The 26,237-nt window shown below is 37.2% G+C and overlaps 2 protein-coding genes across 2 annotated transcripts in view; one reads left to right on the top strand and one right to left on the bottom strand.

Moving 5' to 3' along the window:
- The window catches only part of adam22 (ADAM metallopeptidase domain 22), a 71,760-nt gene that overhangs the window by 5,549 nt on the left and 39,974 nt on the right, over positions 1-26,237 (bottom strand). Inside the window, exons 5-29 of the mRNA XM_055163763.1 lie at positions 24,102-24,184; positions 22,234-22,297; positions 12,444-12,510; positions 12,282-12,358; positions 12,109-12,183; positions 11,662-11,733; positions 10,590-10,756; positions 9,869-9,953; positions 9,715-9,805; positions 9,582-9,633; positions 6,783-6,882; positions 6,617-6,688; positions 6,190-6,282; positions 6,033-6,113; positions 5,882-5,932; positions 5,738-5,801; positions 5,541-5,646; positions 5,305-5,424; positions 4,737-4,905; positions 3,764-3,875; positions 3,029-3,119; positions 2,412-2,465; positions 1,363-1,563; positions 812-912; positions 604-670 (exon numbers count right to left, since the gene is read on the bottom strand). Coding sequence (XP_055019738.1) covers positions 604-670; positions 812-912; positions 1,363-1,563; positions 2,412-2,465; positions 3,029-3,119; positions 3,764-3,875; positions 4,737-4,905; positions 5,305-5,424; positions 5,541-5,646; positions 5,738-5,801; positions 5,882-5,932; positions 6,033-6,113; positions 6,190-6,282; positions 6,617-6,688; positions 6,783-6,882; positions 9,582-9,633; positions 9,715-9,805; positions 9,869-9,953; positions 10,590-10,756; positions 11,662-11,733; positions 12,109-12,183; positions 12,282-12,358; positions 12,444-12,510; positions 22,234-22,297; positions 24,102-24,184 — 2,315 coding nt within the window. The remainder of the gene's footprint in view (positions 1-603; positions 671-811; positions 913-1,362; positions 1,564-2,411; positions 2,466-3,028; positions 3,120-3,763; positions 3,876-4,736; positions 4,906-5,304; positions 5,425-5,540; positions 5,647-5,737; positions 5,802-5,881; positions 5,933-6,032; positions 6,114-6,189; positions 6,283-6,616; positions 6,689-6,782; positions 6,883-9,581; positions 9,634-9,714; positions 9,806-9,868; positions 9,954-10,589; positions 10,757-11,661; positions 11,734-12,108; positions 12,184-12,281; positions 12,359-12,443; positions 12,511-22,233; positions 22,298-24,101; positions 24,185-26,237) is intronic.
- On the top strand, positions 13,059-16,692 carry cldn12 (claudin 12). Its single transcript, XM_020927897.2, has 3 exons — positions 13,059-13,198; positions 14,610-14,859; positions 14,974-16,692. Exons 2-3 carry the CDS (start codon positions 14,641-14,643, stop codon positions 15,793-15,795), a joined length of 1,041 nt encoding a protein of 346 aa, XP_020783556.1. The 5' UTR covers positions 13,059-13,198; positions 14,610-14,640; the 3' UTR covers positions 15,796-16,692.

The following is a 26,237-nucleotide window of genomic DNA, read 5'->3' as shown; positions in this document are numbered from 1 at the left end:
GGAGGAGGAGAGAGGAAATATTTTAGGAAAGCAGAGCAAAGATCGTCAGAACAAACACAAGATGCATTGAGAAAATGGTGAGAAAATGGCATCAGACCTGTGAGATTCAGATGAAGCAACATCACAAACAACAGTGTCCAGTGACAGGCTCAGACAGGCTCAAACCCAAAGCACAAAGCCCACTCCATCACTCTCATGCCACTACAGGAGCTGTGCACTAAAGCAAGACCTCCAAATGCACCAAATGCATCAAGGAGCCAGGCCAAAGCCACTCGTGCAGTCTGCATTTCACTGAGCAGCCCACGGAGGGTAGAGCATTCACCAAGAGGCTTCAAGAGAACAAGTTACTTGAGACTGTCTTTTAACATGGGGATAAAGAGCATGCCTGGATGTTTGACAGTTTAGTAACACACCATTTTGGTCAATCATTTATACATTTTAGAATGGGCCTGTGCACATGTTAGTTATTAGTAGTAGCATATGACAGTAAAACTACAGGGAGGTTGGTGTGTGATTCTGCATAGTTTGTTCCGTCTCGCTGTAAGTGCAGCCTGTTTAATATGATAAAATGATACATGTCTTTGGGGATCAGATCAGACTTACTCTGTGGAGTTTGAGCGAGCACGAAACTTCTTCCCTTTCAGTTTCTTACGATTGCCGCTCAGATTTCCTGATGAGAAACACCAAAGTCAGTTGTATGAACCGTACTGTATATATAAATATATATAAAAGTATATAGTATAAATATATATATATATACAGTCTATGGTGTGAACACAGGGGTGTTGCTGTTGCACTGGGCTGTGTTTACCTTGCCAGGAGTTGCTCCTTGGCCGGCCGTTCTCACAGATGTCAGAGATATGTTTGGCATCTGGGATTCTCTCACTCCACGAGTGGGACAACCCATTGGATCTACACATGTGCACAACATCAGAGCAGGGTCAAGGTCAATTAGAAATGCTGAGCTGTTGTAGACTGGAGGTGTGATGAGAGGACGAGGTCAGTGAAAGAAAGCCATTTTAGCAGATAGCATGGCTTAGTATTATGCAGCTAAATGTGGGGCATGGCGTGGTAAAGTGGAGTATTCAAATACAGACACTGTATTCATACTCTGTATACCATAGACACTGGCATGAGCTGTGAACATTCTGTAGCTCCCAAAATGTTCACCAACTATAAGTAAAGGGAAGATGGTACTTACAAGCGTGATGGAGCGCTTAGTGAACTTGTCTAAAGCAGTGATCAGAGCCGTCATGACTGCTCCTCCACACAGACACACACACACACACGCCCACACATACAGACACATACACAGATACACACTAGAGGGCGCTGATGAGCGAGGTGGAGATGATGGCGCACCTGAAGCCAAACACTGAGAGGTTCTGTGAGAATGATGGGATGGAGGGGGTGAAGGAGAGGGTGCAGAGCTGCAGGTGGGACAGGCAGGCTGACCTCTTCTTGGAGCTGCAGCCTGAATTAGTGCTGACGCCCGGAGGCATGTCACTGTAGAACGAGTCTGCGTCACTGGGCTTCGTCACATAGTCTCCAGGAGGGATTTGCCTTGAAACAAAGATTAGGAATTACACAGATATTTAGCCTTGTAATCTGTCTGTTTGGATATTTTGGAGATGTGTTCACGTGTTATGTGCTAAAGCATCCACAATGTTGACATTTCTGTAAGCTATTTGTAGGGTAAAGTGGTTTATTTGTCATTATATCTTACAGTGTTCAACAAAATGATCCATGGTTAGAGGTAGGACAAGTCTAGGAAAAGGATATGCCAAGTAATTTTAGAAATATTAGATCAAAAATCTAAATTTTTATGGGCAAACAGAACACAGAGAAGAACTCAGACTAAATATGCAGGGTTTGTGTGTTGAACAAGTGTGAGTAAAATAAAACACAACTCCAGGTATGTTTCTGAAGAGATAACAACATCATAACATAGATCAAAAAATAAGTTATAAGTGTCCTTTTCTGACAGATGTGTTTTTTTGTTTGTTTTTTTTTCCTGTTATGGACACCATTTCTGGGATTTATGCTGTACGGCTGTTGTTCTTTAGGCTATTATTTGATTAATATGAGGAGGTTTTTGCACAACAACAAAAAGGAGAAAGGAACTTGTGTAGTGATGAGACACTTTAATCTGCCTTTTGCTGAAGATGCTGTTTACTCATAGGTTTGGCACGATTAATCATTTTGAGACGTTTAATCAGCACCACCTCCCCCTTCTAGTCAATTAATTAGATTTGCAGGGCATGTCTTTAGCCGTCCAAGAATTTCTTTAGACAACCGCAGCCCTAATTTTTCATTACAATCATCTATCACTAAAGGACTGACAGACCGGTAAGAATGCAGGTCCAAGTGAAGGAAAGCTATTTTGAATATCACAAAAGAAGTTGACAAACCGGCAGAATCTTCGATGGACCTCAGACTCCTCATAACGCTTCTGCTTGTAGCTCCTGCATCACATGAGAGAGCAAGAAGTGAATACAAAACGCACTGTGAGATACTAATAAATGTGAGTTTGATAGTCATCATCAGAGGTGAGTAAAGGCGATTCAAAAATATTGTAGTCTATCTCATGATATATTCAAAGGGCATATATTCAAAGGGCACTTCAGGTACAGCATATTTACTTATTAACTCATAAATCTTCTTATGAATCTTATGATTTACAATTGTCAGTAATCTATGGTTTCCTCTGGTTTTTACAAGACTATGGTGGCACATCTTATTCTCATTTGGAAAAAAATTTCTACAGTTTTTGGAGTAAATATGTCACTTATTACCTGTATGAATCAATAACAGACTAATTAAAGATGAAAAAAGTTACTTTTATATATTTATGATAATATAAGCAAAAAGTGTTATTTTTAATACCAGTTTAATGCTCAGTTTGATTTAGACCATGGAGCAAAAATAGACTATGGAGGAGCAGCATAGTCTCCTCTATTAACAGAGGAGTGATAGTGATAGTGATATTATAATTAGATTTTTTAGAAATTGTGTTTTTGGCACTCACTTGTAGCACCAGGCTGTGACCGCCAGGATTAGAGCAAGAAACAGGATAGAGCCCACAATGGCCCCAATGATGATGTTGGTGCTAGTGATCCCTGTGAGGGGGAGAGAGATGGAAAGAGTGGAAGAGAGATGGAGAAGACAGTGTGTGAGAGAAAGGAGGAGAGGGCAATAAAAGAGGGTGAGAGAAAGTGGGGGGAGAGATAGAGGGATAAATGGAAGATTGAAAGAGAGAGAATAAAGACAAAGAGGAGCAGAGTGGGGAAGAGAGTCAAAACATGTGTTAACCTCTTTGTTCCTCCAATTACCAGAGTAACTCGCTCACATGGGAATCACAAACCACAAAAGACTGTGGCAGCACACAACAACAGACCACACCGAGCGGGACAAGTGTCATTGGAAAAACAGGGAACCCACAGCTATAAAGACTTAAAACCAACCAAACATTCGTTATTTTCCAGATATCTTAATGGTTATGGGGCAAAAAAGGAAAAGAATCAGTAGGAAGGAAATACACACGTCAGTCAAATACAATGAGAAACTCGAACCTGGTTAAGAAAATCCGTCAAGACATCAGCCTGAAAATAATGGTAAATAAAATGACATGCACTTTGGTGAATATAAAAACACAAAGAAATGTGTGTGTGAAAATAAGTAATAAAAAGTGACTTCACAGTGATTTGAATGAGCAGTGACAAATTGTGATAAAGAAAACACTAAAGGCAGTTACAAGTTGTACCTGAAACGGGGGCGGTGGGTCCCACAGCGAGGTAGCCCACTGGAGAAGTGGAGTTACAGTCGTCTCCAGCCCAGCCCAAGTGACACACACACTTTAGATCGCTACTGCAAACCTGCAGCACACATTAAATAGTGATTAGACTGTGTTCATAAGCAATGACTTGACTAGGATTGTTGTATCCATACGTCACCAATAACATTGGATTTTACATTATTGTATTCACAGGTCTCGGTTTCTGCAACATGCTGAAGACTTTCTCCCATTTGAAAGATCTTACATTATTTGAAGGTCCTACATTATCATCATTCTGAATCCCATAGGTCCCAGTTGCTTTGGTGATACACATATTCTAGTTTATGTGTTTGCCTTTATTTATTGGGACATTTTTAGATCAGGTTTAGACTTGGTTCAGTGTTGCTTTAATCCCTGTCTAAACTATTTTTCTAAAGCCAAATATGCCTTACGGTGGTACTGTGTAAGTTTTAGAATTAAATTTTTAATTATTATTAGATTTTTATTATTTTTTTTTTTTACATTTTAAAACAATCAAAATAAAATAACATTTTAATGTATTAGAATTAATCAAAATAACTACAAAATAATTACATTGGTGTTGGCAGATTTGTAACAATATTATTGATAGCGTAATACACAGAATTTACATAAAGAGAACTTCAGATCTACCCAGATTACCAATGCACAGTTATTGTTTTCAAGTTACAAAGCCATTAATAAATAAAATAAACAAACATATAAACAAAAACATATTAGATTTGAGTGCCATTTGTTTTGTTTTGTCTCACATTATGCTTCCTACAGGAGCAGGGTTTGGAGGTTGTTTCTTTTTTTTCTCCTCCTCCTCTCCTCATGTTGTCCTGTATTGTTTTTTTTAAAAGTGCACCTGAGATAGCTGAAAGACCTGAAATTCCCCTTCGGGGGATCAATAAAGTATTTCTCTATCATTGTTGTGTACCCCGTGTCCAGAGCAGATGGCCTTGTCGGTGGTCCCGGGGCAGGTGCTGAAGTTAAACTGTTGAATGGGGAGACATTTGTGATTGAAGCAGATGTGGTCCGTCCCACAGGCCGTCCCGTCCTCCACATAACCCAGGTCTGTGTCTCCATTGATCAGGACATGAGCGCCACTGCAGGGAATAGAGAGGCTTTTGTAACATTCATCTCAATCTTCAAGTTACAATAGTTAACGTCATAGTTTCTTTTAGTCAGACATTTTTATTAATGAGATGTATTTACATGTCTAGACAAATACATCACACTAATAAAATTGTCTGACTAAAAGAAAATAAATTAACTAACACAGAGTTAGCTAGTTAGTTAGAGTTAGAGCCAGGGTCAAACCAGTATGAATGTAACTGAAAAATTACTTCTGGAGGAGATATTAAAGCATTGAGCACCTTTTTAAGTTTAATAAATAAAAAATCCACAAGGCCAAATGACTACTGAAATGTTCTACTAACTACAGTACGTGTTTGGTTTGTGTCGATGTACAACCCTTGTTGTATTAGCAGAGATGAGAGTTGTACCTGCAGTCCAAAGAGGCACTATGCTGGGCCACTGTGAAGGACGTGAGCCCCCCCTGGAGCTCGCCGAGGCGCGGTGCAGGGGAGATGTTTGAGCACAGCAGGTATCCACAGTGAACATCTCTGTCACAAAACAAAAGTGGGAATTAGTGGTGGAAATGGTGGAATGTTATATTCTACCCACTTTTAATAGTACATTTGTGTAAAACCTTGTGTAAAAACTAAAATCTGTGTCTTACTGTTTATTGCACTGGATCCATGTGTCTTTATCTTTCCCACAGTTTCCTTTTTCTGTTCCTTCAATGTTGAGTTTCTCGTAACAAAATTTATCAGCTGCTGTTGCCTCTATGAGAAAAAAATGGCACAAAAGTTATTTAAAAAAGAGATATAAGAGATGTAAGTTAAATAAATGACTAGGTGAATATGGTTCACTTACTCTCTCCCCATATGTATTTGCACTGTCTGTCTTTGGTTTTGCACCGACCATTGAAGCAGCGCCCCTGGAAACAAAAGAGAGTTTCAGTAAATGTAGAATTATCACAGTAAGCCTTTATACTTAATACACTGTCGTCATTTGTACCTGGTCCTTTTCACAGGTGTAACCATCCATTTTGTGCACATTTGCTGGACACTATAAAAGACACAGTACCGTTAAAATGCTTATTTCATCAGACTTGTATTATATTCATGTTTTTATTTGTTGCCATAGCACCTGGTCTCCTCACACTCACCTCTCCAGAATTCCCTGTGCAGCTTTCTGGTATGTCGCAATCATTCACTGCCTCTCTGCACACTGCACCCATAAACGCCATCTGCAAAAAGAGCAAAAAAGCTAAATGTCTGCTTTAGTAATGCATATTTCTTTTGATTTTGAAAAGATGTTTATACCTGGCAGTTGTTGCAGCAGAGTCCATTGCTGCACTTTGAACCTTGTGTCAGGGTGCACTGTTTGCAGCAGTTCTCCCCTTCAAGAGCACATTCCTAGTAACCACAAGGTCATATATATTAACTGGTGAAAAATACAGCCCAACAACTGGTGTCCAAACATGTCAATGTGAAATATATTTTAGTCTAAACAGTTATAGTCGCTTTGGCTGTAAAATTCAGTGTAGATTTTCAGTGTGGACATCTAGGTGAACTGAAAATGGCTAAACTAATACAAGGACAAGGACTTTTGTGGTGGTCATGTTTTATAGACCCCATGGAAACAGGATATTAAGTTCTGTACAGCCAATATGCTAATTACAATCATTTCAATTTTACTGAGACCAACCACCGTGCTGAAGTGCTTAAAGACATTTGCTGCTTGACTCACTGCTGGGCTCCCACAGTCACACTCTTCCCCTGGCTCCACAAACCCGTTTCCACACACAGGAGGGTCCAACAGCTGAAAAAACGCATAGAAAATGGTATAAACTTAAAGAGAAGGTCTGTGAATTTAGCAGTACTTTAATGTTATTAGTAGAGACGCATTTGTGCACCTTCATTGGTTTGTTGAAGAGACAGGCTCCTCCGCCGCTGTTCAGGAAGTTGTGGTACTCCTCAATATTGCAGCTGGAGAACTTCTTGGGCAGGTAGTAACTGATGAAGACAAGAATATGGATGTCACTCTATATATACAGATATTTTAAATTACATGGAAGCTGCAAGTATTTTAGAAAACCTGTTCTAAACACAACATGGAAACGTTATTGCATTATGCCTTTTGTCGAAATATAGTCCCTGCTAATTCATTTGAAAGTAAATTGAATCACAGAATGCAATAACAGGCAAGGTCATATGGAGGCGTTTGAGTTAAAATGATGGTGTTGTACATTATGATGATGTGTGAACGGTGAAATTGCTACAAAATACACAAAGGTTTCAAAGAATGCCAGAATTATGCCTAAAACGATTTCAAAAACATATTCCAAAAAGTGTTTGTAAGACCAACACTGAGTATTGCTAACAACTGAGAATGTCAGAGCATTGAAAACAAACTCAGTGTTATATATTTTACGAGTTCATAAGATTATGCAGTCACACTTTCACATGTAGCAGAGCGAAAAGAAAGAAGACACAATCATTATTCCAAGTATGCAACTATAAGGATAAAAATGTAAAATAAACAAATGTTTTTCAATTTATTGAAATTCCCATAATTGTTGCTTTAAATATTTTTTAGCATCATGCAATGAATTACAAAGCAATAGCCTATATATATTTATTTTACACAATTTTGGGGAGGAATGGTGTTTAATTAAAAAAAAAAAAAAAAATCCATGTAAGGCCTCAAACTAGTATCACACACTCCCTAAAATTCAAAACAATGAGCTCAGTTATGCACAAATACACAGAATCAGATGGACCCTAAGTAAATGTGTGGTAAATTATTGAACAAATGCAAATTGTAGAAGAAGGAGGATCTAATTGAAATGCCTGAAATACTGACACCTTAGATCAGAAATCACTAATGACATTTGTAAAGTTGTAAAGGTAAACCGTCACCTCTCCACAAAAAGGACTTAATAATCACTAGTCAATAAGAGAACAAACATGGGTTAAATAGAAGAGTGACATTGCAGACCAGTGTGACACAAAAGATGTAATGTAATCATAAAAATGTCATTTTAAAATGTGTTCACTGGTTTGTAAGTTTGACCAAAAGGCCACTCACACAGTAGACTGTTTTAAATGATAATAGAAATACAGGTTGAATATCAACACTGCAAATGACTCCATGAGTAAAATGGTTTGTATTCAGGGTGTTATTTTCAACAGTTTTGATTTAATAAAAATAAAAATGCTTTTGATTTAGGCTTTCATTGCATTATTTGTTTACACCATACCAGGTGGCTGCCCTGGGGTAAACTGATGGAAGCGAGGCTGCCAATCAGCACCAAACCGTCCCGCCGACCGCCACCACCCCATCATTCATGCACACATCAAATTCATACATATAAGGGGGGGTGAGGTGTCTTGCCCAAGGACACGTGGTAAGTACAATATGGTAAGAAGCTTTCAATAAGACATAATGCCAGAAATACTGCATTCAAACTTGGTTTAGTCTTGGTTTAATCCAAGAGGTTTGGTCCTGGCTGTTCTAGTCCTGGGTTAGTCTGGTCTAGTTCTTCAGATCTGTTACAAGTTTAGTTCTAATATTTATGTGGTCTTTTCAAACCAATAAAATAATCCATGTCCAAAAAAAATAAAATAAAATAAAAATAAAAAAATCTAAACTTGCACTACAAGTCACTTTGACTCATGCAGATTCTTTTTTGCAGTGAAAGAGCACAACTGGCTGTATTTGTTGTTATCATTTGAGCCAATAGAAGCTGAGGCCTGTCGGATGAAGGTGGAGGAGTTGTGATGACTGACAACCCTCCGCAGCCACAAAAGCAACGGTTAGCCAAGCTTCTGCTCACCTGCTGTCCCATTAGCGGGATAGAGGGAAATGCATGTGAGAAGTATTTAAGAACAGGACCGCACAGACACACAACTCACACAGAGGCACAACATTGACAATATGCAGGTACAGAAATAACACAGTGTTCATATGATCTTAAATCTCACTAATTTAGTGAGTGAGACAACACAGGTAAACAAGGAATGAACATAACATGAAACTGTTCTGACACCTTGTGGTAGATTATAGAACTACAATAACATAACCTAAAAGTGTAGTGTATATGCCAAATAAAATTGTATACTATATAAAAATTACCCTTAATAGCCCCAGATATGAAGTTACATGTTCAAGCTATTTCAAATATTAACCACAATTATAATGTTAATTTATTTACCATTTCAAAAGTTGACAGTTTTAGTTTTGATTCTCAAGCGCATTAACCAAACAATGAATTAGACTCGCTTTTTTTTTGAACTTTTTTTCTAGAACATACTGCTAAACCCATAACCATTAAGGTTACAGTATAGACTACTTTATTGATCCCCATAGGGAAATTCATTGTTATGGACAGCCTGTCAAGAGCAGAGGGCACCACAGAGCAGCCCCGGGGAACCATCTCCACATATTGAGCTTGGCTTGGGTAAGACTACATTTGGCTTATCGTATTGTGCATATATTAAGTTCTAGACACAAAAAGAATATTCAAACTCCATCACACCAAAGTACTAAATCTAAAAAGCCTCTCTGTGAAATAATCACTAACAAGATCCAAATCCCAGCAGCATCATCCTTGTTCACAATCCTGAGACCTGCCCCAGAGTCAGATTAGTAGGAGCACATGCAACCACACCACACTTAAACCTCAGGAGCAAATAAAGCCACTGTTACTTACCCCATATCTTCCATGATGCAGCCTGCCCACCGATCATCACACTGGCACTCACCTAAATACAAAATCCGTTAAAATTATACATCATGATAAAAAGAAAATAATAATAATTAAAGAATTAAATAGTGATGTTTACGATTCAAGATGCGTTTCTGGTCAGAAAAGATGCCAATGTTCTGTCCGAGAGTCTGAGCCAGCGTGATGGCCATTACCTCCTGTTTGCCAAACTAAGAAAACATCAGGGAATTAGAAAACTATATCACAAATACAAGAGGAAAAAATTTAAATACCTCAATAATTCCAACTCCTTTAGTGAGAGAGCAGACCCCTCCCATGTAAGACGCTCCTCCCCAGTGGTTGTGAAATTGGTTCCCTCTGATAAGACAAAATGAAATAGCATTAACAAATAACATTATCATTCTCTATTCACTCATTAAATACAGTACAGTAATATATAATGTGCACTGAGCAAGAAACAATGTATGAAAAGAAAGATTAGGTCATTTCATATCATATTTCCAAAAGTAAAAACAGGACAAAGATTTAACAGGGCAAACACACAGTGAATAGTGAATGGTAATATGCTTTCTTTTGATCAGCCTCTGTCATGTTTTTAAGTGCAGTATTTGGACAATAGATGTAATTTAATAAGTAATTTACTCCAAATAATATAAATAATAACAGGTGGGATTAATAAAGCAAATTTCACGATATTCAAAGCTTGTTAAAATACATTATTAATACGCTCAAAGAATGTAGCCACAGCTGCCCTGGGGACAAAAGACAAAATAAAACATAATTTTCGGATGATGGTATTTCATGACATACTTCTAGAGGTCTAAACTACAAGTACAGCAGGATTTTACACAGGATGTTTTGTAAGTTTAGCTTTTGTGATTCGATAATTGCAGGAACTATAATTTTGATTTCATTGCAATTAAGTATGCAGTACTCGTTTCATTATATAACACTCATTCCCACGTGTAAACCATTTTAGATCTCCAGACTTACGAAAAAAGGTGCACAGAATCACATTTCTCTTTGATGAAGTCTTTTCGATATTTCATAAACTCCTTCAGCGTCTCCATGGGGTCGTCGTCAATGTTGAACTTGTTGTCGGCCGCCCAGGTTTCCATGGCAACTAGGACTATTCGCGTGTTCAGCTGCTCTTTGAAAATCTGGAAAATAAAAAATGATTTGATAAGAAATTTGTTGAGTCAGTGCTTGATGGATTCATATTATACAGTATTTGTCATCATCCCAAAGTGGTAATTATATCAGAGGAGAACAAGGATGATATCTGGTCTAGACTAGAGGGCATTTCAGGGGCAGAACAGAATGACAAACAAATATAAGTAAACATCAAACATCTTTGACACCGATCTCAGAGATTTATGGACATATTACTTTTGTAGTATGTAGCAGTAGAGCATTTTCCCTGTCCCTAAAAGCCCTATAGGTCTGAACAAATATGAAATTCTGTAGTATTGTAATTGCCATTTTCAGTTTTAGATCAAAGCGTATTCATTTGTCAGTGCGCACGTCCATGGGAGGCTAATCAAATATAAATGAATGAATAACTAACACAATGCATTTGAGAACATGTTTTTCAGAGTTGGCAGGGTTTGACCAAAGTGATGTTACGTACGGGATATTTTGTAGTCGTAAGGGACTTTATTTATTATTTCCATGTTGTATGAAAAATCATTGCACACTTCCTAAACAAACCAGCTACTTGTGACCTCTTGAGAAGGACAAAAGATACGTCCGTTTTCTGTCTCTGTATCCGATCTCTTTACACCTATGCCCTTGTATGGGGTCAGGTTTCAGAACAGCAGACTAAAGCTAAAGCTCTAAAGCTAATGCCGTAGTATGAGGGCATGCTTCTGCTGCTCAGGACTGCCACACAGGAAACTCACAGCTGGCTGGTAAAAGGCTGCTCAAAGCACATTATGAGTCTATGGAGGTTTTAAATGGACCGACTGAGGTTGGTAAAATGAGAAATTAGGGCATTGTGTGCTCAGCTTTAATACATGGAGTGCTTGTGGCTGCCTCTCCAGAAGACGATCAATACAATTCTTACCATGTCAGCCATATTGACCACTGACTTAGCATAGTTATTTGTGTGCCCTGGTGAAAGCCGATGCTTCTTGAACTGAAAGAGACAGAAAGAAACAATTGGGTTGTACTGTGGAAGTATTGGATTAAATCAGCAAACCTTTAAACATTATATTTGTCTTTATTATTACTGCATTGCATATAAACTATTTTACTCCCAGTGGACCTGAGTCTAGTGATACTGTATGTCTGAACAAAGGCCTGTTCTAAGCACTCAGCACAAACATTTCTCACTTATAATAAACAAAGAGGTCTCTCGCTACAACATATGGAAAAAGTGAAAGAAGCAATGCATAACTGAAAACAATAAAACTACTACTACTACTGCTGCTGTTGCTGCTGCTGCTAGTGTGTAAATAACATATTATTAGAATTTAAAAAATATTATATCCATTTTAATTGAAATACTTACCATTATATGATCATTTATCACCATCAACTCAATGTACTTGGTCTCATCTTCAACTTTACGTGACATACGCGAAACCTGAAACAACATAAAATTGTGTTTGATTTCATGTTTTAAAACAAAATCTAATATCAAGAGAATTTTTGTGACAATAATAAAATAAACGCAAGTGGCACCTGTCTCTTTTTCCTCCTTTGTACAACTTTAGATCCTGGGAAAGGAGGACTTGGAAATGGCGGCTCTGGAAGATCACCTAAAACAGGATATTATAATCATGTGGTTATTACACATTTTTACTATGATTAAGACATCGGGACTGTTAACCAGATTATTCTCACCATTTAGTAAACTGCCAAGCCCCTCCTGACCTGGCGACTTGTAAATGATATGAATTTGGTCATCTCCCTGAAAAAGATTTTAAAAGTAATATATTAGGAACCTGTTCTTTGTATTCTGAAACAAACTTTTTTCTTTTAAGTTATAATTATTATTATTAATATTTCTTTTCATTTTCCATAATTATTTTATGCTGTTGTAGGCCTACTAGTCCATTTTTGTTTAGTGTGTAGTCTAAAGACTAAAGTCTATAAGGTGATACAGATATGAAATAACTTGTCTTGCCTTTTTCCTCATCTTGTTGAAAGTTTTTTTTTTATTAGTCTTGAGTAATGTTTTACTTGTTTTCATATTGTAGCTGAGCTATTTTTGCAAAAATAATAATAATTATTATACATTTTAATATTCTAGTCCTATTTTTTCATACTTAGGGCAAAGAACATCCGCTTCCTGATAGTTATCAAAACTTTGTTTCAATTAAAATGTAATGTAAAACATGCATATATAAAAAACTGCGATTGTCTAAAATAGATAACTGTGTGTCATTATTCATTATCCAAGTCTTCATATACAGTCACTGGTCACGTCCTTCGCCTGTGAGTCTGTACTCAGGGAAAACCGCCCCGTCCGCTCCTTCACATCCTGTTTACGCCCGTGTGTGTCACAGTAGGACTGATAATTAGAGGCCGTGAAAGAGAAATCGGGCTGAAATGCGCCCCTATAATTCATGACCGCGGCCAAACTGCACAATCAAACGGTAAAGTTGTCCGCTTCTTTTCTTTTTAACCAAACATGAACCAAAAATGACCCTGAACGCAACAGGTTGCTCTGATGCTAAATTAGCATTTGATGTGGCTAATGCTAGGAGAAAAAATCCTCACAATCGAGTTTGTATGTACCAAAAGGATTTAGTTTTTATTTATGTGACCATGTGTAAATGTATTTCAGGTGTTTCTCATCCACAGCAAATGTGGTTAGGGTTTAAAGTTAGCCTAAAAGTTAAGTTTGCAGTGCTCGGGAGGCTAATGTTGGGGATTTTGTGCTGGGTTTGTTGACATAAACCACAGCCAGCTAACTTGTTATTAAGCTTGCTTTACTACATTCTCAGGCCCTTATATTCTTACAAAAGGATATAAAAAGATGAGAAAAATAATAGTTTATGAGACGACAGATGGAAAACGGTGAACATTCATAAAGATACTAACAGTATATGGCATACAGTTTAATAAAACATTAAAGTTATCTGTACCTACAACTGTATCGCTTAATCTAGTATGAACAAGCGACTGTAAGTGTTTGGTAGAAGGCCCCATTCACTGCTCTGACCTCATTTGGTGTAGCACATCACTACTGCAGTAGTAGTAGTCCTACATTCATTGTTTAGTTGTGTACTTTGTAATGCGCCACAGTAAGGCCCCTTTACAACCTTAGCCACATTGTCATCCTCTGTGTGCAGATGAAACTGGTGCATTGTTTCTCAGGGACTTTGAATATTAGGTCAGCTACACAGGCAGAGGGATGCCCATAGCTAGGTCAACACTGTAGAGATGGATGGAAATAGTGAGTTTCCAAGCTGCTTTTTTACTGTAAAATTGAACATATCATAATGATGAAGGAGTATATGCCTAATTAAATGTGTTATCATGAAAAAATAGTGTCCATCAAGAGAGCTTTAGTCTTTATAGTTTTATCCCAATCTTAGGGTTGGACGATGTGAGAAACAAATGAATCACTTTTTCCCCTAGATCACAATTTAATTTATTTTGTCTCATTAAAAACTAAATACATTTTTCTCAACATGATCAAGAACGCTTTTAATTAAACTGAATTAATTAAAAGTTCATGGAAAAACAAAGCCACATTTATTCCTCCAAAGTCTGTCTTAAGTCTGCTCCAAACCACATGCTTTTACTGTTAGAGGATTAGCTGTAAGCCACACCATTAAAAAAAGACCTAGGCTGATAATTGACGAGAAGTACTGAATCTCAGTCTTGATTGAAATTCGATGAATTGCACAGCCCTTCTTAATCTACATTAAAAAAAACAATCATAGGTACAAAAAATAGCTTGACTAGTTCACTTGAAGTAAAACAGTGACTAGTTGACTCCTGAACCTCTCATTAGTTGCAACTCTATTGTTAATATCCCTTTGTGTTTTGTGTTCACAGAATATTGTCTGATTTAGCTGCAGCTGGAGCCATGACGTGCCGGGACATCCATGCTACTAATGCCTTCTCCTTCATCATTGCCTTTGTGTCTGTGGGGGGCATCGTGGTGGCAGCTCTCATCCCGCAGTGGAGAGTGACCAGGCTCGTCACCTTTAATCGAAATGCCAAGAACATCAGCGTGTACGATGGGCTCTGGGCAAAATGTGTCAAACAGGATGGATACTCAGGATGCTACTACTATGATTCAGAGGTATTTCTTCTTATTTTGTTATTTTGTTTTTCAAAGACTGATAACTTTGCATACCTTTCTGCTTCTTACCCATCAGTGTTAACTCGGTACACTCAAATTCTGTTTGTTTTCCAGTGGTACTCCAAAGTGGACCAGCTGGACCTGCGTCTCTTGCAGTTCTGCCTGCCCACTGGCCTGCTGTTGGGGTCCCTGGCTTTACTGCTTTGTATGACGGGAATGTGCAAAACCTGCTGCTGCTCTGACAAACCAGAGCCGGATCTCAAGACCACTCGGTTCTTGGTAAACAGCGCAGGTTGTCATCTCGTCGCCGCCATGTTTTTATTTCTGGGCGGAGCTATCGCCATGGCGCCTTCAGTGTGGTTCTTATTCCGTACTAAACAAATGAACGCTAAATACGACAATATATTCTCCGATGGTTTCGCTGTGTACATTGCTATCGGCTGCTCTGGTGGACTCATGCTGGCTTCACTACTTATGTTGATGTGGTACTGTATGTGTAAGAAGTTGCCATCTCCATTTTGGTTGCCTTTGCCTTCGATGTCTAACTCTGTGTCCACTCAGCCCCTCACAGCCAATGGGTTCCCCCCTTCTCCTGTCTACGGTCCACAACCATTCCCTCCTCAAACCTTCCCTCCGACTGTAATCGACACCCATCCTTATGTACCCGCTCAGACCTATGCCCAAAGCGTTGCCCCTGCCCCCGCTCAAGTCTACATGCCTCAAATGTCAGTTCCAGATGGGTACGGGTCTGAAGTGGGCGGGACACAAACGTATAGCTACGCCCCTTCTCAAAGTTACGCCCCCTCACAAAGTTACGCTCCCTCGCAATCCTACGCTCCATCTCAGGGCTACGCGCAGAGCTACGCAGGGCACCGCTACTCTACGCGCTCCCGGATGTCCGCCATAGAAATCGACATTCCAGTTCTGACACAGTGAAAAGTAAAGCTGCATGAAATTTAAAAAAACTATGTGATATTCAGTGACTATGTTTTTTGCATTGCGATTACAATTTTATTTTGATATTTTAATATAGTTTTTAGCACAATAAGTTCTGTTGAATTAAAACAGAAATGTACTTGCCTTCATGTAATGTGTGCAGTCCTAGTGAAAAGGCAACTAAAAACCTATTGTAAGCCCTGTAAGTGCCAACTAAGTTACACTATTCTTGACATGTGGTGGAGCTAGTAGCTGAGATGTCTTAACATGCATGCAGAACTTTTTTCAGTATTTTATCTTATCTGCCTAACTTTGATTTGAACTGTAAATTGAGGTACTGTACATAGGATCACTGTTTTACTTAAGACTGAAGCACTGAAACACTAAATATAGCAATAGTTATGTAAATCACTTAATTATTACACTTTTTTTGTCAGAATGGGACCACTGTTGTTTGAATTCCTGCCTTCTTCACTTATTTTTATACATGTTACAGTTTATGACTTAAGATTAATGAAGGTGGCCTAATATGTCTACTGAAATAACACTGTTCATTTTAAGCATGTGTCAAAATGTGTGCTTTTTTTCTACCTGTAATGTTTATTGCTGTCTTACGGGCCAGTCTCTTCTGCTAGTCTAACTAAAATATGGTGACACCTTAAAAGTTTAAAACGTTTACAATTAAATAGCTGTTGATGTCTGTGGATATTTGTGTGTAAAGTAAAAGTAAATGAAGAAACTGTATTGTTATTGTGCGTCAAGTGTCTAATATGCATAACATTTGCGTCTTCGTGTTGCCTTGTAATGATATTCACCAATGACTAAATTTGTTACAGGTCAATGAAGGTATTATTTGTAATGTTTTTCTTTAAATAAAATATAAAATGGTCAACTATATTAATTTCTGTAAAATTTCTGATCTGTTAAGTATATTAAGTATGTACATTAAGCCAAGAAACAGGCGGATAATTAAAGTTTTAGCTTTTTGCACCTAATCCTTCATTTATATTTAATTATTTATCATCATCTTTGAAGTTGTGCAGAACAAGTTGCCATCTGCTGCTTCACATTTTGGCTGTTAAAAATGCTTCAGTTTTACTCTGTGTCATAATATTGCATGTAGATGACAGATTAAGTTTATTTTTTTTATTTATTTATTTATTTAATAGGGACAGTGCATATTAATGAACATCTACAACATTGCAGTGTAAATATGCCAAAATATAGCAAGACTGCTAATTTCCATCTGTAGTCCCTTGGCAGGTAACACCACAAATTTAAACAAAGCGTCTTTGAGTGTTCAAAAAAGCGCTATATAAGTCTGATGTATTGTTATTATTATTATTATTATTATTATTATTATTAAATTAATTAATTAAAGTTTCAGTATATTCATATGTTAAGAGACAGAGGAAACATAATATTTTGTTTGGAGGTTTGCAGGAAAATTAGCAACCATTGACAGTGTGATTTAATCTGATTGAGATTCATTTTGCAGGGCACTAATTATGTATATTTTGTATTTAATCAAAGATTGTACACTTGGGCAGTTATGGTTGACTTCACAATAATTCCAATTTTGTCTTTGTTTGTCCAATCATCTGAACGCACTGGTCTGAATCGCGCTCCCTGCCTCTCCTCTCGACGGGGGCTGTGTCGAGTTCAGGATTAGGGTCCATGCTCACAGATGGCTTTCATATGTCACGTTACAAAGAGACAAGGTTGCCATGGGAGACGGCCTCAGACATGTACCCCCCTGGCCCATGAATATAAAGCGTGAGGGAGGGGTTTCTGTGTGAGTGAATAGACTGCTCCCCTGTTAAGTAACAACATGGTCCAGGCCACAAGACCCCTCGTTAGAAAGCTAAGCGATTTGGGAGGGAAAAAAAATATTGAATGGTGTTTTTTTTTCTCACGCATTTTGAGCTTGTAATTAGATCTGCTTTTTTTTTCAAGATTGAGTTCATGATGAATCTTTTTAAAGTGGATGTATTATGTAAATTTGACATTTATGAGCTTTTAAACATGTTACAATGGCGTTCCTTCATAACTAGCTTACTCAGTGTTCTTTTTCAGTTGATTCATCTATATCTGAGTAATCCTGCAATGTCTTCAAAACAAAAAAGGTTCAGTAGCTTATGTTCAATACGTCAATCTTTCCAACAGTCTTTCCAACAAATTAAAATACATAGGTTAATATCTATTAAGTGGCAGGGCCTATCAGTTCTGTAGTTTGGAACAAGAAGTCAATAGGTTTGTTTTAAATACTCACAAAATACATACAGTATGTCTTCAAAGGTAAGAGAAAAAGGAAATAATGTAAGAATCACATGCACCCAGAAACAATAGACCATGTTTACAAAGGTGTAAACTACTGTTTCAGCAGCTTTTAAACATAACAGAAGCACATAAAATCAGGCCACTATGTTCTCTACAGAGGACATCATATTGCCTAAATAACTAGTCTCTGCAATTTGCTAATTACAACCATTCAAATGAATCTTTCAGTTCCACCAGCACTGCCCTGGTCTCGTCCAATCAGCTTCTTGCCAAGCCCAGAGTATAAAAGATGTTCCCCTTTGGCAAAATCTCCGTACCGTAGATCCTTCCATGCATTAAAGCTGCCCTCCCCCAAAATCACCCATAACCTCAGCATCACTCCATCATAACCTCCCCTCCCCCTCCTTCATCATGTCTGTAGGTTGAGTTTCACGTAACAACAGTATTCTTGAATCCCTATAGTTAAAACTGAGCTGGAGGACAGGTCAGATTTGCTGTTTAACCGTCAGGTTGCAGATTAGTGGACTTGGTTTATAGCTAATATGCCTGTAATTACTGGGCCTATCCACATGAAATAAAAACTGGCACAAAGTTCAATGTCTCCTCTGCCAGTGTTGAACAACAAAAGTGAAATTATACATATTTTTCTCACAATAATTTCAAGTGGTAACATTATTCAACCCCAAAGATGTGCTCGTTGTCCATTGAAAGGACTTGAAGTCTGTGTAGTCAATCCAAAACAAATAATTGCGGAGTATAATTTCTTTCAAAAACTGTAAATTCATGGGTTTCAAATTCCTGTTATATGAGCAACTTATTTTGACTTGTCAGCTTTGTGTCTACTGCTGCGTTAATTGGCAAGACTACACAAGACTATGACTGGTTTGTGCCATAGTACAATACTGTCAACAACTAAAACGGGAGACTACTGAGAGATCACCACAGGAGTCTCAAAGTGCAGATGGAGGTGAAAAGGTGTCCAGCCATATGGTGTTTTGGAGCATATGTAAGCCACTATGACAAATCCTCATCCCAATACATCAGCAGCATGCACTTAACAAGCTGGAAATGTCAACAAGATTTATCTGATATTAGCAAGCAATTTCCTTATTTTTAAAGGTCGGAAGCAGTGGTGGTACTTATTTTTGGCATAGGATCATTCCTCAGGCAAATCTCTATTCATTTGAAGGTCCTATATTACACAAAATTGGCTCTTGTGAGCTTTTTGCCAAGTTGGAGTGTTGTTGCCTCAGCAAAACATACTTGGAGTTGTGCTTTGTTTCATTCACACATGTTTGAGTAAACCTTTATTATTAGTCTGTCTATATTTTCAAAGCTCAAAATGCTCTGTTCATTTTGTCGTGAAGTGGTAGCTTTCAAAGTATATGCATATGTCTTATGTTTTGATCAGTAGAGATTGGCACTACCATGTCAGGAAATAATATAAATGATTCTAGTGAAGTTGTATGAGTTGAGTTGTTGTATGTACTGAGTTTAAAAACACAGTTGATCACTTCCTGTATTACCACATGACATCACAAGGTGGATCAAAGCATTTTCTGTTTCAGAGAAGAACTCCCCTAAATATGCAGAGTTTGTGTGTTCAACATCTGTGAGTGAAACAAAACACAACTCCAGCTGTGTTTTTGATGAGGAAATATCAGAAAATAGCATAATATACTGTAAGCCCTTTTAGCATGAAACAAGTTCAATTACGGGACATTTAAATACTGAAATAAATTTAACCTGATGTGTGCAAACATGGTACCAAACATTTAGAAGGACACAGCTAAACTGTAATTAAAACAAAACAAACAACAACTAACTATTAAGGCTGGGCAATAACAAAAATCTCATCACGATCTGATGCCTGTGGAGATATGATATTTTGGCAATATTGTCTTAAAAGTGTACAATATTGTCTTAAACTATTCTTGCTTGTCTCCACGGAGATGTTATTACTTTGCCTAGAATGTTTCACAGTATAGGATTAAACTTCTTGCTTTTATTTAATGGCGCTTGTATTGCTAAAAATATCTAATGTAAACAGAATAGGTGAATATACCTAATCACAGTAATCACCAATTACAGATCTAAATTGTGAGTTTTTCTACATATGGCCCACCTCTTATTCCTATTCACAACAGCTAATATTTTAATCAAGTAAAAAATCTCTAGAAAATACACCATATTAATCGTTTTGGCCCCAGATACAAATCCAGAAGAGAAGAGAGAGAGGAGCAGACAGCTGAGGGCTTCAGGGAGCAGATATCCTTGGCTCAGTTTGACAGCACAGCCACAAAGCACAATCCCATTGATATTCAACACGAATTTCACCACAGAAACAGAGGAACTTCTACTCACAACATTGTGTTTTTGAGGAAATGTTTAACTATTTGTTTCACATGAGAGTCAGAGCACAACTAACTCTGTAATTTACTGTTATCATAGGCTACATACTAAAGCTGGGTAAACAAAAACAAAATGGCTTTCAATCTCAATTTTATGAACATGAACAACACTTTGAATCAGTGCTATTTAACATAACAATAAAAAAAACCTTTTCCTCTTGAAATCTACTCCAAACCACAAGCTTTTACTGACAGAGAATTGCAATAGACTGCTAAATATTTAAAAGAACTGAATCAAGATTTAATTAAAGTTGATTCATTTCACTACCCTGTTTGAAATGCCATTATATTTTCTTTCATTCATTTCAACTCCGTTCTGTAATCCATTTTGCAAATGGCCAAATATTTGTCAATAGATAAATCAAAACTTGCTGTATTTGCTTGTATGAAGAAAACCCCATCTTATGTAAGGTTCATGTATAATTGACGTCACAGCATCTCCAAATGACCAGAGGATATATTTTTAGCTGAAGAGTTCAAATCTTGTTTTGCCGTTTCACTTAAATAATTCAGGTTTAAAAACACAGAAGAGGAGTCACAGAGATAGAGAGGTCATGGAGGTACAGAAGAGGCTTCAGTACGACTTATACTTATATCAGAAATAATCGCACAAGTCAAAGCACACTAAAAGGACTATCTATCTATCTAATCTATTTAAAAAGTGAAAATTGCACTCACACTTGCACACAGACCATACAAATCTAAATCTGGACTAGATCAAGACTGAACCAGAACTGGAACGGGACCAAACCAAGTCTACATCTGGACTAAACTGCGACCAAATTAGAGAGTAACAATTTAAAACAAAATATATCGTTTGGATAGTGAAACTTCTTAATTCGAAATAGAATAGTCAACCTTTCTCTTGATAATCTACCAGTAACATTGCATTATTTATAGTGAAATAATGCTGTAGGGCCTACTGAACTAATATTATTTAAAGCTTACTCAAAGTACTATTCAGTAAAGTTTTATATTATTACAGTGTACATGTATGACCTCTGTTATCTCAGTTCCTTTAACCCTCCCCAATGAACACTTGGCCATAATTCACCTGGACAGTTTAATTATACAGATATTATCACGCACAGACTAATGCTTTATTCCTCTCATTTTCCTAGAGGCGTCATTGGTTGATCTCTCTTTATCTTTGTCCTTTACACGCTGTTAATGTATAATCACTACATGTTTTAACCCTCACATGAGTGTCAATGTCAGATGTGTAATAACTGTTGTACCGTTCAACTTTTACAATGCAACATAAACACAGAAATTCTGAAAGATAATTGTAATGAAACAGGACAGTGCATTATATCAGGTTTTAACATTATTGCTCATTTCCTAATTCTAAATATGACCTCAATGTACTAAAAAGTTAGAAACCTTAATTAATTTTTTTATATGAAAAAAGTTGGTTAAGTCATATTATAGGGATGTGCTGATCTTACAGCATCAAAGAAAGATTTGACTTTTTTCTACTTTTACTTCAATTATTGCCAGAATTATCAAACTCAACTGCTTCACAATAATAGCATTTCTAAAATTTGTCAGCATTTTGTATGTTAAAGAAGTTATATGCATACAAATGAGTAAAAACTTCATGTGTTTACAGACCCTACGTGACAAGGCAAGAGTCACTTTTCATAAACATCCTTGCATGTAAACAAATTCACCAATAACCACGTGAAAATTTAAATTAAAGAATATATCCTCTTTGCACCAGACTTACAGTTAGTTGTGTACTCACATCTTTGCTTTCTTGTTCTCTGGGTTCAATCTTGTAAGTGTGATTGCCATCAAAAAACAGCCCACTAAAAGAAAAGGAGACAGACATTAGCAGAGGTATAATTATTATGAAATATTACCCTTTTTTCATCAGATTCTGACTCAAGAGCAGTCTGCGTCGTCATGGTTTCACTGAGTAATGCTTTTGAATTGTCTGGAGGAGGCAATTATGGACTAAAGATTGCTTCTGGTCAGCCTGTTAAAAGCTTACAGTCAAGAATAAATGATAAAGATACAGATTTTAAGAATATAATTTTCCAGCTAGGTCCTGACCATGAAACTGTAGCTTAAGATGTGGAGGTGGGTCTCCAGGTCGTGTCTAATGGTTTTCTATTGCAACGGCAGGTTGTCTGAGCAGCTGTGAAGGATGGGTCAAACACAGAGGACAGATTTATCTATGCAGACAATAAAGTGCATGGAGATGTTATTCCAGTATGGCATGAAACTTTAGATATCACCATGGAAACAAGAAGGTGACACCAGTAAGTCAAGTTACAGGTCAGATCTGTTGAGAGGTGACCCGCACACAGTGAAAAAACATGTTTTTCAAGGTATTTTGAGCAATAAAGACACCAGGAATTGTATAAATTCAAGATATGTCTAATGCAATTCTGTGGAACATTCCAGGCAAAACAATAGCATCTCTATAGAGGCAACTTCAGGAAAAGAAGGCTGGGAAGAAGAAGTTATACGCATTCAAATGAATAACTTATGTGTTTACTGACCCTAAGGCTACGTTTATATGACGAAGGTCTAAACAGAAGACGTAAAAGTGGCATCGAATCTTCACTTTCTATTCCGTGTTTAGACAAGCGTTTTTGGGAGGAAATCTGTGTGCATAACAGTGATGCAAAAGTGTGTGGAATTAGATTGGGTATGCATACCAGATGGCTAGGTTGTGACGCTAGATGGTGATGCATGTGACCTAAATGCGTACGCGACGTGAGCAGATCTGACCAGAGATTTGGGCAGTGTAGACAGAAACGCTACGGCGGAGTATATTCAACTTTTCCACTCTGGTGGGTGGTATCAGATTTTTGTGTTTTTAAGATCCAAAAATGCCATCACCATCTAAACGATAAAATATTTTGTCTATATTTCTATCCACAAGTGTTTTTGTGTAAACAGGCCCTAAGTGACAAGGCAAGACTGACTTTTCATAAACATCTTTGCATGTTGACGAATTCACCAATAACCATGGAAACGACAATATTGGTCATGTGTAAAAATTAAAGAATATATCCTCTTTGCACCAGACTTACAGTTAGTTGTGTACACACATATTTGCTTTCTTGTCCACTCTTTCTGGTCCAAATTTAAATATGTTTGACTACATTTATCAATATTTCAGGTTTTTGTTTTTGATATGATTGTTACTGGTATGAAGCCTTTTTTTTTTTATCTCCAGTCCAGTCCAGTCCAGTTTTATACATGGACATTATAAGCCCTGCTAGTGCATTTGTGGAGTAGGTTTCAATATATATTACATTAAAGAGCTGATTCAGCAGAAGGGAAATACTCAGCTCTTATGTCTCCTCTGACGTGACTCTGCCTATAAATGCACTGGTCCATTACTTTACTCATCACGGGAGCTAACAGATAAAGCTTCAGATTACAATCATTCAATTTCATATTATGTCATCTTTTCAAGCAAGTTTGTTTGTAAGGTGATATAAATTAGACAAAACAATAAAGAACACCTTTTAAAAATCTGGCATACTGTAGATTTTGGTTTGGGGATTTTTTCATCAAAACTGTATTACAGACTCGTTTAGTTGATAGTGTTACATCTTTCCAATGGGCACAGAGCAGTTTAGTGTTGATACTTACTGTAACCCATGGCAGGTGGATAGAGCCACAAAGGACTGAGGGATGTCCCTGATCTTCCCCTGATAGTAGCAGTGCTCTCCTCCCTGCAACAAAAACAAGAACATGGTTTAATATCACAAGCACAACTGCACAACACTACGGTTTTAAATACTTTTATAATCCTAATGTCAGTAGTTTTGAGTACTGGTGTATGTATTGCCATGGCCAATCTATCTACTTTTCATGATAATTTAGTTTGAATATAGAAAATGAGCCAAAAATGCATCTTATTTAAAAAGTAATTCACCTAATGGCATAAATTTAGGATGAAACGACAACAAAATGTATTAATGTTAAAAGCATCTCGAAACCATATAATCTATGAAATCCATATTCATACACGTCTAATCAAACTAATATTCTGGATTCAAAAGGGCAATGTGTAACCTTCCCTGCTTGTCTCCATGGAGAAGTAATATCTTTGCCTGGAATGTCCCAGAGTGTGACATTAAACTTAACTAAACTTATTTTCACAGAATCAAGCATTTGCTGCCACCTAGGCCAAGTTAGATCTGTGGCGAGGCAACCCCGCTCACTGTAAGAATGCATGCCTTTATCTTTTAAGCAATACAAATTTTGAACACTTTGAACACACATTTTGTTTAATAGATAAACAATTTTAATGCTATACTGTGGAATATGCCAGGCAAAGCAATAACATCTCCACACAGACAAGCAGGTGGCAGTCTCTCTACCCGAAAAGTTACAGTATTTTCAAATCGTTTCATCCCACCCTAGAGCTTTTCCTGTTGGCTGCGTGCCTCCTGAAGTGCTGTGCACACTTACTGCAGTGAAATATTCTCTGAGCAGTGTTCATTGCCACATGGCCCATCAGGAAATGCGCCTGACGCGATCAATCACACAGAATTCATTTGCTAACACGTAAACGCCCGGTCTGAGAATATAGACACAAGCAGCAGAGGCAATTCACTGCAGAGACCAGGACAGTTTTCACATGTATTTTCTTATTCTCTTTAGTACAGTTTTTGAAGTGGATGTAAACTGATTCAACCCTTTAGCACTAATATTTGAAGTCTCTTTATTAGCAAAACTGATATCATATTATGTAATGGGGAGGGGTGTGCAAAAATATCAAAATATAGATATATCATATCGTTTAATGTGATGATACAGTATCAGTATCGGAGACTGCTGTATCAATATATCGCCAAGAGTATTTTTGGTACATTTTACAAAAGTATTTTGTTACAGCACCACAGTTTTGTTGTTTGTTTAGAGGAAGGAAACTCATTTATGCAACACATTTGACAGTTTCACTGTTTTGAGGATTAACATGTTTGTGTTTCATATTAACTTTGTACAAGAAGTGGTTTAACAAAGACTTTTAGTATCACAGCCATGATTTAATGATTATTTTTTACTGAACCGTATCAAATGGATTTGAAATATATAGTGTATCGAGTCGTAAGCTCACTGTATCGAGATATGTAAAATATCTTGGCTTATGTATAGAGGTATGTATCGTATCGGTAACTTCTTAATGATACCCAGCCCTAGTAATGGGTATGATTTGTAATAATATATATATTGAAGAAACAGTTCTTGACTATTACTTGGGGGCTGCACTGGTTAAATGCTAAGAGAGTTCACATACAAGGTTGAAGGTTCAGTCCCTACTTTGACCAATGAAAACTTTTTAAAATAATCATATAAAAATCTTATTGAAGATCCTCTTTTTAACAGGAGTCCTGACCAAGAGAGAGTAGCAAATCCAACATATATTGTGTGTTCCCACTTGTACACATCACTTCGAAATTGTGACAAAGCCGAGAACTAACCCTGAACTAGAACAGTACCAAATTAGTCTACATCAGGACTGAACCGGGCCAAACCAGGACCACCCTAGAACAAATAAGAATGCAGTTTTACTACTACCTTAATGCATTAATCTCTGGTACTTTCAAATGTCATTGAGCAACACTCTACACGCTTTTTCTGTGTCTGTAAATATGTTTAATAATGCATTAAATGTTTGCCTTTTGCTGGTTTAGATCTTGTTTATACTCAGTTCAAGCATGGTTTAATTCAGTTTTAGGTCAATTTGAACACTATTTTAAATCTTTTAGAGTTAAACTA

This window comes from Boleophthalmus pectinirostris, unplaced genomic scaffold (assembly GCF_026225935.1).
Source record: "Boleophthalmus pectinirostris isolate CB_2022bp ecotype Guang Dong unplaced genomic scaffold, ASM2622593v1 HiC_scaffold_6, whole genome shotgun sequence".
In the NCBI taxonomy this organism is placed as follows: domain Eukaryota; kingdom Metazoa; phylum Chordata; class Actinopteri; order Gobiiformes; family Gobiidae; genus Boleophthalmus; species Boleophthalmus pectinirostris.
The sequence above is the reverse complement of the archived record's forward strand: the minus strand, read 5'-3'. Positions and strand labels throughout refer to the sequence as shown.

What these genes read in the sequence shown, in the direction of transcription:
- cldn12 (XM_020927897.2), top strand. Translation starts at nt 14,641, where the DNA reads ATGACGTGCCGGGACATCCATGCTACTAATGCCTTCTCCTTCATCATT. An exon ending in GCTACTACTATGATTCAGAG is followed by an intron (nt 14,860 to 14,973) that starts GTATTTCTTCTT and finishes TTTGTTTTCCAG; the next exon opens with TGGTACTCCAAAGTGGACCA.